Source organism: Xiphophorus couchianus, chromosome 18, assembly GCF_001444195.1.
Source record: "Xiphophorus couchianus chromosome 18, X_couchianus-1.0, whole genome shotgun sequence".
Lineage (NCBI taxonomy): Eukaryota > Metazoa > Chordata > Actinopteri > Cyprinodontiformes > Poeciliidae > Xiphophorus > Xiphophorus couchianus.
The window spans coordinates 7,114,279-7,126,997 of record NC_040245.1 but is presented as its reverse complement, the minus strand read 5'-3'; the positions used below and the strand labels follow the sequence as shown (position 1 = coordinate 7,126,997).

Here is a 12,719-nt window from a genome sequence, read left to right as displayed (position 1 = left end):
CCTTTAGATTCAATGCTGAGCTTACAGCCACTCGAATGGTGCATAGTGTGTAAACGTGGGATGACAAAGAGCAGGGCAAAGGGGGTCTGACATCACACAGTATGACGCTGAGGCGGTGAGCAGCTAATCTCAAAGCCCCTTCCCCACTTGTCTGAGCACATTTGCCTCTAGTTTGGGGTTTATCCCACAGATGTATATCTGTCAACAAAGAGCCAACAGGGCATCGCTGACTCTTTTGCAGCATATTGGTTCTTTTTACTGGATTATCATTTGCAGTGGCATGCTGCATATAGCGCCAGAGCCAGCACTTGGCAGCTGGGAGACATTCTGCAGGGATAAGCTAACCCTCAGCAGTGGGGAAAGGGTATCCTTGAACGTAAACCTCCCTTCTCCACCATACCTTGTCGTCAGCTCAGCCAGCTTATTCCTGCTGACTGATTTTTCTAACCCACAGGAGATGTGCTCAGCCACACATCTCACAGGCTCCCTGTGTCTCACAGTCTGGCATTTTGCAGTTCACATTGGCTGGAATCAGATTCGAGCTGCAACAAAACTCACTTTCCAAAAGTAAGAGAGAAAGAGAAGAGCAAAAAAAAAAAAAGTCTGGTGCACCAGTTTTAGTCTGAAACCTAAAACTATGCACAATCTGACAGTTTAAGTGAACAACCAAGACAGTTGGTACTTTTCATATTTATGGTGATTTTAGAAGCGTTGAAATCCTGTTTGAATCAAGCAGCCTAATGGTGAGAGTGACAGCTTCTCAGTATATTCAACAATAAGCTTCTAAACCACTCAACTGTTGCTTAAACAAGAACACTAAGAGGCGACGCTTGATTTAATTCTGATCCTCTTGACTTCTTTTTGCAGATTGAACAGTTTGTAGTGTTGTTTGGCTGATTAAAGTGTGAATGTGCAAACTGCATATCACAGTCGTATCACCAAATAAAACAAAACTTTCTTTGCGAGCTTGAATTAAAATGTGCGAAATTTATACTTAGATTTTTTATAAATCAGTGATATTTTGTCAGTCAGTCTTTGACTTTAAAAAGACTTTAAGGCTGGATTTTTTAATTTTAAAGAAAGGCTTTTTAGTGGCAAAACACCAGTTGCTAAACAGACAATAGACAAATAGACAGCCTGTGGACTGAATATATTATGCTATGTACTGAGAGGAAGCATTTAAAATGGGCAGTCTTCACAACCTCAAAAATGTGTGGATCTTTCTCATAGAGGTGTAAATCTTTTACAATCTCACAATACGATTTGATTCTGATATTTGAAGGCAAAATTTGATTCAAAATCAATTTTTGATTCAAAACGATTATGATTTCTGCTTTAATCTGTAGGTGTGCAAAGGATCCTCATGATTTACTCCAGTCTACTTTCCAAAACAGAATGACAAATGGGGACATTAAAGAGTCTTTCCTACTTCCTCCTTTCATCCTCTGTTTTTGCTTTTACAAGACGGTTACAGAATGGATGCCATACTTTATGGCAGACAACCGTGTCCATGGATAAAGACATCGCAATTTCCATCCAGGAGTTTTTAGTTATTTGACAGTTTTGGAAGTTATTTAGTGAAGAATTGTGCAAATGTGCATAAGTTCAAACAGGGTTGCATAAACATTCCTCAAAAGTAATCACATCGCCTGCGGATACAAAAACTGGACAGTGGAAGTGAACTAATTAAAGCGAAATATTGACATTGCTTTCCAAATGCGTTTCTGCATAAAACACGTCCCCAAACTTCTGACCAATCACACATCACACCGCTCAGCTCTGTATGGGAGATTGACTCCTCTGTAGATTGTCTCAATGCATTCATGGTGTTTAATCTATATTTTCCAAACTTTGCAGACAGCGAAGCTCACATCAAGCTTCCCCATACCAGGGGCTAAGTTAGTTAAAAACTAAGTGAGTCCAAATGTTTGCTTTTTGTTTTGGTACTTTCTATGATTGTGTATGTTTAATTACCGGCTTCATGGTGACATCAGGACATCCTGTGGTGTTACAAAATGGAGGTCAACAGTCAGCAGATTTCTTTAATTTTTAAAAAAAATTGATAAGGGACATTTTATATCTATTCTGAATTGTGAATCACAATTCACAAGAACTTTTTGGCAAATTCTACACACACCCCAATATTTAAAAACCTTCCCTTACTGGTTTTGTATTTTGATTGCTCTCAATCCTATCTTTATTCATGAAGGAAATTTTTAATTTGTGTTATAAAGGTATACCCGCCTTATCTCGCTTTTAAACAACTGCGTATTTGATACAAGAGTAAATGCTTTTTATTTGTCCTCCATTAACTTCATTATAGCCCCCACACATCACGGTCAAAGGCACACCCAAATGTCACCTGCCAGGCTATTCTCGCCAACATGTCTGATGAGATAAACCATGATGAAAGGCGCCGTGCTCAAACAAAAGGCAAGTTTCCCTGGTGGTGTGGGAGATTTCTGGGCTCAGTAAGACGGAAAGTGATGAAACACTTGAGAAGGAGGGAAATCACAAAGACTCAGTCCTACAAAGAAATGTGCAGATCATAAGACGTACATTCATGTTACAACCAGTCAAGGGGTTTGCGAAGAGCCTGGGTATGGCTGCACCACATGGCTAATTAGCATTACTAGCCTGCCTGCCATCTTACCTGATAACTCTCTTTGACAAGTCTGTCTGCTGTCTTCATTAGCTGCCTTTGGTGAAATATGCTCTGATGGTGTTGTGATACCTCAACACTTCACAGACTGGTACAAGTTCCCACTTGTGCACGTATGGGTGCAACAACAGCACCGTTCACTGAAAACCCTCACATGGCAACAAAATATGTGTATATATTTAACCAGTCATTTTAAACATTTAGACAGCAACCCACCCCATGGGCTGAAGTAATAAACAGGATTTCAGCATTTCACATGAGCAAAAATAATACGCGTATTTCTTCGACAAAGGGGAAAAAAATAGGATGAGTCTGTGTGAAATGACTCACAACATTATGGTGCATGAACAGAGCTGCTGAGGCTGAAGTCTTGTCTACAGAATCGCTGCAGTATGTGATGTGGTGCACTGCAATTTAACTGTCGATTAGGCCGTAAACGCTCAGTAGATTCCGCTCCCTTATACCTGCGCTGAAGAGGTTATGTTTTCAGTCCCATTTGTTTGTTTGCCTGTTAGAGAGGATGGTTTCTCAGAAAATTGCTCATGACTTCAGAGGAAACAGGGGACGCCACAGACCATAAAGTGTACTGATCTAAGAGAGTTTTTTTTTTTCCTCTAAACTTCTCACTTCATAGTCACTTATTATATACTGTACATATTCTATTTGAAATCAAACTAGAGAGGGAAAAGAGAAGAGTTAATTACCAAAAGGGTTCGTTATAATTTCTATAATTATGTGTAGATTAGCTATATGAATGATGAACATATTTAATAATTCTATAATGTGTACCTGAATAGAACTGTTTCTATATTCTTCCCCAAACAGGCACTACAAAATGTATTTAATATTTTTTTTCTCATTTCTTCCCTTTCACTTTATTTGAAAAATATACATGTATTCACAAAAATTATGTATAAACAGTTCAATCTATCCAGAAGAGGCACAAGCAGTTTTCTTATGCACTCTAAAAGCAAAGCTTGAAAAAGACTGGGCCGTAGGAGAAATACATTTTACTGCTAATATTTTAAGCTTTTACTCCCGCAGGATCGTACAGTGCACCCACTGCTTCACTTAAATAAAAATCTGAATAGTTCTTTCCTAAGTCATATCATTTAATTGCTCAAATGTTTTCAGAACAGTCCACAATTGAAGCAGATTAAAAATTTAAATCAGTTTAATGACATGTTTGGGTAACTGTGCAGCCCTTCTCTCGATGCAATGCTTTGTTTAATGACTATTTATTTAGTTATTTATGTTTTTGGTTCGTTGTTTGACTTTTTACATCTTTAGAAAGTAACATACGATTTGTAACTTTTGGAGCACTGGCCTTGGCACCTGATGCATCTAAACTTTACCCTCGTATCATAAATATTTTAAGTAGCCCTTGAAGTGGGCGCTATCTCAGAACAGCCTCTGGACAAGATACATTTTCTGGGCCCTGTTCTTTCGCTCTCCTCTCATGAACCAAAATCTGGTGCCAAGTAGGCTAGCTTTCTGTTGACTATTTTTAACCTCAAAACTGGCACAACTTTTGTTGAAGCTTTTGATCTTAACAAGCCCCACAAAGACAAAAAGATGTGCAGGACATAGAAATTTTTGGTGCTTCATGTTTTTATAGACAAAGGAGAATAAAATTTGATCACTGCTGTATAATACCAAGCATTTGAAATAACAATCAAAGACAACTACTGCGTAGAAATACAATGGCAGGTTGTTTAATGTAGTGAGAGATTTCCATTGAGTGGAACTGGACAATTGGGCCATCAACGTAAGCTGGTAAGAGATGCAAATTAAAATATACGTACAAAAAGCAGCTTGTCTTTTTTTATACTGGAGTATTTTAGCGGGATTTAATATAATTGACTAACAGAGAGGTACTGATTAGAATTTCATGGCTGATTTCTGTTCTCCTGGTTTGGTAAATTATTTGACCTGACATCCTGGGGCCTTTCTTCATGGAGTCTGGAGGTTCTCCCCATGCATTCCTGCGAAAGAATGCAGGTCTTTGGTCTTTCACTGACCAAACATGACTTTTTAGGCTAATTTGTTACTCTAAATTACCCTTAGATATGATTTTACACACGCATGGCTGTTCATCCTGCGTGTCTGTTTGCCTTGTGATGGACTGGCAACCTGTGTGTGCCATTCCATCACACACCGTTGGAGATAGCCATCAGCCCCAAATGACCCTGCAAGGATAACCGGGAAGAGTGTGAGAGAGCAGTTGCTGTAAAACTGTTCAATTTAATTCAGCTTATTTATAAATGGTTTTACTATTTTTAAACCAAGACTCAATACTTACAGAGTTGACTTTATAAAACTATATTTAGCCTCTGATCTTATATTAGAAGGCTAGTACTACTACAACATAGTCTCTGTGTGTTCCCTGGAGCAGGGATGTCAAAAATGCAGTCAAGAGACCATGAAATTGGCCAACAACCACAGGCAGTTGATGCAGATGGACATTTTTTATTATTATTATTTTTAAATGTGAATAGTTCATTTGTTTCATTAAAATCTTGCATGTTTAGTGTATTGTTAAAAAAATGTCAAATGTTTTTATTTTCTACTTTTATTTTCAATACAATTATTTAAAAAATAGATATTTTGCAGCCCTCTGTCCTCTCACCTTGACAACTTTTGTTTTCTTTCCCAAAAGGTTTGGACACCACTGCTCTAGACAATACAAATCGCTACCGCAACACCTCAAACCTGTCAGGATGGCCAAATCTACCAAGTTCTACAAGAAATACCTCAGAAACATAAAACAAAAAACCTTTGCTGCACTCTATATGACTCGGCTGTACTTCTGGAGGAAGTTAAAATTCTGTCAGGGTTTGCAGCAAAATGCTGCAGATCTTCTATAAGTCTGTTGTTGAGAGCGTGGTCTCTTCTGAGGTTATCTTGGGGCAGCAGTATCAGAGTCAGGGACCTAAAAAGGCTCAACAACCTGATAAAAAAAAGGCTGGTTCTGCTCTGAAGATGATGATGCAAAGAAGGCCCCTTCAAAAAAATCAAGAAAATTATGGACAACCCTGACCATCCTCTTCATGAGACTGTTTTAAGTATCTTCAGTCAGAGGCATCTTCAGATTCGCTGCAATACAGACCGCTATAGAGATCTTTACAGCCACCACCATCTACAATAACTCTTCGAAGAATCTGAATTAATGAATTACAACATTTAATTTCCCTTTGGGATCAAAAAAGTATTTTTGAATTTGAACTGAATTTGTGTTCAGTTACTTGCTGAAAGTCCTACTCTCTCTCGCTCACTATTTCACAGCCAGAATGAAAGGCATACATCTTGACATATTGTTGAAAACACAGTTTATTTTCAAAGAGCTTACATCTGTTTAACTTGACTTGAATCTAAACACCTTACTGACAGCAAAAATATAATGTTAATATAAAGCTTTCTCTGCCTCCCTCAGTAATAATATACACAGAAGATTAGCAAAAGGTTTATCTGAAGGTCTTTTTTAAAGTCCCCTTTTTTCCCTACTACTCAGTTTGATGAACTCAAAAAAGAAAACATCTGTAAAATTGTGGCTCTTCTTTTACTGGCAATATTTGGGATGGAAGGTTAAGGATGAGGCTAGCAAAACCTGAAGTGGAATTGGTAAAAGCTATTCGCATAAAGCACCAGCTACGTTGCAAGGGTAATAAAAACAGTCCCCCAAATTGGGCTTATTTTAAATTAAATTAGTTTGTGTAGTTAATACCCATGGTTTTTTCAGATACGAAGAATGAATAGCACAGTTTTTATTATCTGTTGAGCTTTGAAAACTACAAGACAGATCTTTCACTCTGACAAAAAACTAAAATGATCCCTTCTCTCTTTACCTGCCGCAACGGCTGCACTCACTAGTCTTTACACCGCTGAGAAACCTCTTCAATATCAATATTTCTAAGCCTTTAAGACTATTGTAATATTCATATATTATTAATCATAGGCTCGATCAACAACGATCGTGTTGTTGGCATAAGTTAAAGTCAGTGGATTCTTAATTCGTTTCACCATATACAGTATTGCTACTCCCAGTATATCATGGGTTTTCGCTGAACTAATATGGTAAGGCCTGTATTCATCTACTGTTCTTCTACTTTTGCACTGAACTCCAGGACATGGGTGGTTTACGTTTTCATTATGTCAGCAATCACAGATCACATTGTCTGTACAGTCATTTGCACCATCATTTGTTTGTTGCACTCAAGAGCTCCGTGAGGTGATCGTGTTACTAGAGAAGAACTAAACAGGTGATTCTAATTTTCAAAATGCATTTTAGTGACTAGTTTTATAATGTAGTTCACTTGTTTAAAGATTTCTCAGAAGCCAAACTGCGGCACATTTGATTTGTCTGTACAGTGTGCAAAACACGAACATGTATTATTTTTACTCCAAACCAGGCAGACGGATAGACAGAGAGACAGACAGACGGACAGACACGGTTGCAGACAGACCGACAGATAGACAGCATTTTCAGTTAGAAGTTATGAGAACATTTTGAGGTTAATAAATCATCCAAGGTTATTTAACTCAAACCATAATCCTCTCCAAAAGGGGCATGTCTCTAGGCAAGCTCTGGCTGTGGCTGTGGTTGGATGTCTTTTCGGGTCACAGCTGTGCATAACAGATGATGGCATTTCAAGTTGGACAGCTCTGTTAGATGAGGCAAGACTTGCTGACAGCAACTATCCAAAAACAGAGCATTCATTAAGGCAAATTATATAAATATTTTGTGATTTTTAACAGCAATCTGGTCGATCTAGACTCTGACTTATTGCCAATCCATGCTCAAGCATTTAAGCTAAACTGGGACTAATGCAAGGCATCTACATGTGTGCCAAATCAGAGATGGTGGGGGCGGCAAGGGGGGCAATGCCTACCCCTTTAGGAATGCTGCCTCCCTTGATCAAACACTGTTTTATGCTTAATATTTTACAAATGTGTAGGAAAGAGTTAAAAGAAAGTAAAAGTGTTAGTGAGTTGCAACATTTTGATGATTAAGTTAATCTATGTATTTATGTGGTCATTTAATTTGTCTTACATGGCCCTACTTTTGAATGTTCATCCCTGTTTAACAGCATAAAAAACAACTTGGTTTTGTGGTTCTGCCTTATCAGCTGTCCAATCTGACCACTCTTTTGAAAACTTTCTGGTGCGCCTGGCCATGTGGTGGGATTTTTCTAAAAATCTAAAACTTACCTTATGTTAATTCCATAATTCAATGTCATTAAAAAAATAAATATGCAGAACTTCCGAGTAAAGAGAGATCCTGCAGGTATCAACTTTTTGTTTCTCAGGCTCAAATAAGGGGAACAGTGATCCTGAGTGGAATTAGTATAAATCATTCATGCTTTATGTTAAAATACCTCTAATCACTTTCATTATACAATACCTTACACTAAACCTGCACTGACAATGTCATTAATGTCTTATGGGTTTTTATTATTATTAAAAGAGGAAGGCAGATTAATTTGGTCATTTGTCATATGGAGCACTGTGATGGCACCAGCAGCAGCTCTTCTGGAGGGGGGGGGGGGGCTCAGAACGCTGGTCGCCTATAGGGCGGTGGCTGCGCAGGCATGTCCAGGAGCGGGACGGTCTGCGGGGAGAACGGCTATTGTCATGAGGCGACGTACAAACCGAGCTGCAGTCACGCAATCTCACCTGCGTCTCCGCAGGTCGTGCACAGCAGAGCAGTGCACGATGCTGGTCCTAAAATGTGTTACCGTCACTGTTGGAGATGCACATGCATAGGCTACACTTCAAACAGTGACCACAATATAAAACCTAACGAAATGCATAGAGGACTTTTTTTTTTTTTGTTTTTTTAAATCTTTGCAAATTCATTGTTTTAAATAGATTTGCTAAATCCCATAAAATGAACCTAAGCGCAGCCTGTGGTTGTAAATATCTACTCAATGACACCGGACTCAGCAAACAAGACACCAGCCACCTCTCCTGCATCCTGTATCAGTTTCAGGAGACACATGCCCAGCTGAATGAACACAGACACAGAAGGCTTCAGTGAACTAATCCGCAGCTTTTATCGGTCACTGAGGCGACGTCCAAGTTGTCCCTCCGACACAGAAACTTGTGTAGCCGCATTCTGCTCCTCACTGCGCCGCACAATTCAACTTCCAGGCATTCCAGCACACTTGGCTCTGACGGCAGACAGCGGCAGCCGTGCACTGCTGCAGCCGAAGCTGCGCCGTTTTAAAGGCGAGCCAACTCTCCCCTTTCTTGTGTTTGCGCTGAATGAAACAACTTGCCCTCACGTGTCACAAAACACAAATGATCTTTTACACTCCACGCAGCCTCCACCTCCCCGCACACCACGCCCGTCTGCACAACAGCAACATCCGTCCAAGTGGGCTCACCTTTAAAGACGCTCGCACAGAGGCTGTAGAGGATGAAGATCAAGTGCTGCTTGAGCATCATATTCTTCTCTTTTCCTGCACAATTTTACACCAGCACTCCACTCTCTCTTTTTTCCCCCCCCTCTTTCTTCTGCCAAGATTGGACTTATCCAGCTGAACGGCGCAGTTTCTGACTGACCCGAGTTACATTGACGAACTCTGCCGGTTTTTTGCAGGAGTCCCTGTGTGTTCTCGCTGATCAGAGGGGGCAGTGATGACTGTGGTGAGGCAGGACGGCAGAGATGCTCGTCGGCAAAGTGCAGCTCCTGCTTCCCTTTATTGCTTTCACTTTGACTCGCTGCAGAGAGCTAGAGTCCCGCCCACGCCTTTTGACTAATGAAGACGCTTCGCCAATGAAAAACACCTAGACATACTTTGGATCTCCGGTAAACAATTTCACAGAGTACATGGTTACTTTGTTATATCAGTTTCGAACGCGATTTTTTTTTTATTAGATTCTTGATTTGTTAAAAAAAAAAAAAAGTGATCAGTGCAAAGATTTCTAAACGCTTCTGCAAAAATACGACTTGTCAGGAAATGCGGGTGGTGAGAGTGGTGAGGCAGATGCAGCGGACCCAGGTATGATGAATATGATGTTTTATTTACGGAAGGCCAGTCAAAACAACGAACAGCAGGCACAAGGAAACACTGACGACGAACTGACTAGACATAGACGAGGACCCGACGACGAACAAGGAACACAGGTGGAGTTAAATACACGGGAGGGTAATCACAGAGACGAGACACACCTGGGAACAATCAAGGGGAGGACAGGACAACAAAGAGACTTAACGACACAGAAAACTCTAAATAAACAAGGAAAAACACAGATCATGACAGTACCCCCCCCTCAAGGGCGGCTACCAGACGCCCAAGAAAAAAAAAAAACAACCAAAAAACCCAGCAAGGGTGGGTGGAGGGGTGCCGGACGGCGGGCCAGAGTCCAAACCAACAAAAAAAAAAAAACAACCCACCATCGTGGGCGGAAAAACAAGAAGGGCCAAGAGTCCAAAAACAACAAAAAACTACCCACAGGGTGGGCGGAGGCAAAGGAGGCGGGAACCACGGAGGTGGTCCGGCGGTCGTCCGCGGCGGCGGGAACCACGGAGGCGATCCGGCGGCCGTCCGCAGCGCTGGAGGCGGGAACCACGGAGGCGGTCCGGCGGCCGTCCGCGGCGCTGGAGGCGGGAACCACAGAGGCGGTCCGGCGGCCGTCCGCGGCGCTGGAGGCGGGAACCACAGAGGCGGTCCGGCGGCCGTCCGCGGCGCTGGAGGCGGGAACCACGGAGGCGGTCCGGCGGCCGTCCGCGGGGCTGGAGGCGGGAACCACGGAGGCGGTCCGGCGGCCGTCCGCGGCGCTGGAGGCGGGAACCACGGAGGCGGTCCGGCGGCCGTCCGCGGCGCTGGAGGCGGGAACCACGGAGGCGGTCCGGCGGCCGTCCGCGGCGCTGGAGGCGGGAACCACGGAGGCGGTCCGGCGGCCGTCCGCGGCGCTGGAGGCGGAAACCACGGAGGCGGTCCGGCGGCCGTCCGCGGGGCTGGAGGCGGGAACCACGGAGGCGGTCCGGCGGCCGTCCGCGGCGCTGAAGGCGGGAACCACAGAGGCGGGACCCCAGGAGGCGGTCCAGCGGCTGTCCGCGGCCCGGGAGGTGGCGATGATGAGCCCCCCGAGGCAGGGTCTCTGGTGGAGCACAGGGGGTCTCGGTGGGAACGCCGGGGGTCTGAGTCGGAACACTGGGAGTCTTGTGAGGAACGCAGGGGGTCTTGGTCCTCGGGGTCTCGGGAGTCAAGGTCTCGGGGGTCAGGGTCTCGGAGGGAACGCAGAGGGTCAGGGTCTCGGAGGGAACGCAGAGGGTCAGGGTCTCTGGAGGAACGCAGGAGGTCAGGGTCTCTGGAGGAACGCTGGAGGTCAGGGTCTCGGGTGGAACGCTGGAGGTCAGAGTCTCGGGTGGAACGCTGGAGGTCAGGGTCTCGGGTGGAACGCTGGAGGTCAGGGTCTCGGGTGGAACGCTGGAGGTCAGGGTCTCGGGTGGAACGCTGGAGGTCAGGGTCTCGGGTGGAACGCTGGAGGTCAGGGTCTCGGGTGGAACGCTGGGAGTCTGAGTCGGAACGCAGGGAGTCTCGGTCGGAACACTGGGGGTCTCGGGAGTCGGGGTCTCGGGAGGAACGCAGGGAGTCTCTGGAGGAACACAGGGAGTCGGGGTCTCAGGAGGAACACAGAGGGTCAGGGTCTCAGGAGGAACGCAGAGGGTCTCGGGAGTCGGGGTCCCGGAAGGAACGTAGAGGGTCTCGGTTGGAACACAGGGGGTCTCGGTCGGAACACAGGGGGTCTCGGGAGTCGGGGTCTCGGAGGGAACGTAGAGAGTCTCGGGAGTCGGGGTCTCGGCGGGAACGCCGGCTGATTCGGCCTCGGGTGCGCCGGCTGGAACGCCGGCTGATTCGGCCTCGGGTGCGCCGGCTGGAACGCCGGCTGATTCGGCCTCGGGTGCGCCGGCTGGAGGTGAGCCGGAGCGGAGCCTCGGTCCCGGCTGCGGGGGCGAACCGCAGCGAAGCCTCGGAAGCGGCTGCGAGCCGCAGCGAAGCCTCGGAAGCGGCTGCGAGCCGCAGCGAAGCCTCGGAAGCGGCTGCGAGCCGCAGCGAAGCCTCGGAACGGGCTCCGGGGGCGAGCCGCAGCGAAGCCTTGGAAACGGCTGCGGGGGCGAGCCGCAGCGAAGCCTCGGAAGCGGCTGCGAGCCGCAGCGAAGCCTCGGAACGGGCTCCGGGGGCGAGCCGCAGCGAAGCCTTGGAAACGGCTGCGGGGGCGAGCCGCAGCGAAGCCTTGGAACCGGCTGCGGGGGCGACAGCTCCGGAAGGCGACGAGGGGCCGGGTCCCTCGGCGGCTCCCATCGCTGTCTCCGAGCTCGCAGCGGAGGAGGTGCTTCCGGAAAGCGACGAGGGGCCGGGTCCACCGGCGGCTCACGTCGCTGTCTCCGGGTAGACGGCGGAGGAGGTGTTCCCGGAAAGCAACGAGGGGCCGGGTCCACCGGCGGCTCACGTCGCTGTCTCCGGGTAGACGGCGGAGGAGGTGTTTCCGGAAAGCGACGAGGGGCCGGTTCCACCGGCGGCTCAGGTCGCTGGCTTCCCGGACGAAGGAATCGACGGGGGCCGTACCCGGGGGGTGCTAACACCAGCCTTGTTCCCCGGAAAAGCTCCCGCTGCAGGTCGGCGAGAGCTTCAGCTAGCTCCCTGTCCTCCCTGCTGGATCTCCGCCTCGGTCCGCTCTGCTTTTTCGGAGGGAACCTCCTTAATGCAGCTGGGTCCATAATAGCGAGCCTCACCGTTCGGTCTGGTCGGGTCCTTCTGTCAGGAAATGCGGGTGGTGAGAGTGGTGAGGCAGATGCAGCGGACCCAGGTATGATGAATATGATGTTTTATTTACGGAAGGCCAGTCAAAACAACGAACAGCAGGCACAAGGAAACACTGACGACGAACTGACTAGACATAGACGAGGACCCGACGACGAACAAGGAACACAGGTGGAGTTAAATACACGGGAGGGTAATCACAGAGACGAGACACACCTGGGAACAATCAAGGGGAGGACAGGACAACAAAGAGACTTAACGACACAGAAAACTCTAAATAAACAAGG

The 12,719-nt window shown here is 46.0% G+C and overlaps 1 protein-coding gene across 3 annotated transcripts in view; it reads right to left on the bottom strand.

Annotated features, from left to right (window-relative positions):
- cadm2b (cell adhesion molecule 2b) overlaps positions 1–9,463 on the bottom strand; it is a 159,195-nt gene extending 149,732 nt beyond the window's left edge. Inside the window, exon 1 of one of the 3 annotated variants that reach the window (XM_027999094.1) lies at positions 9,049–9,463. In XM_027999094.1, coding sequence (XP_027854895.1) covers positions 9,049–9,109 — 61 coding nt within the window. In that variant the 5' untranslated portion in view covers positions 9,110–9,463. The remainder of the gene's footprint in view (positions 1–9,048) is intronic. The other 2 variants (XM_027999091.1, XM_027999092.1) reach the window with 2 other exon arrangements.
- Positions 9,464–12,719: the final 3,256 nt, after the last annotated feature.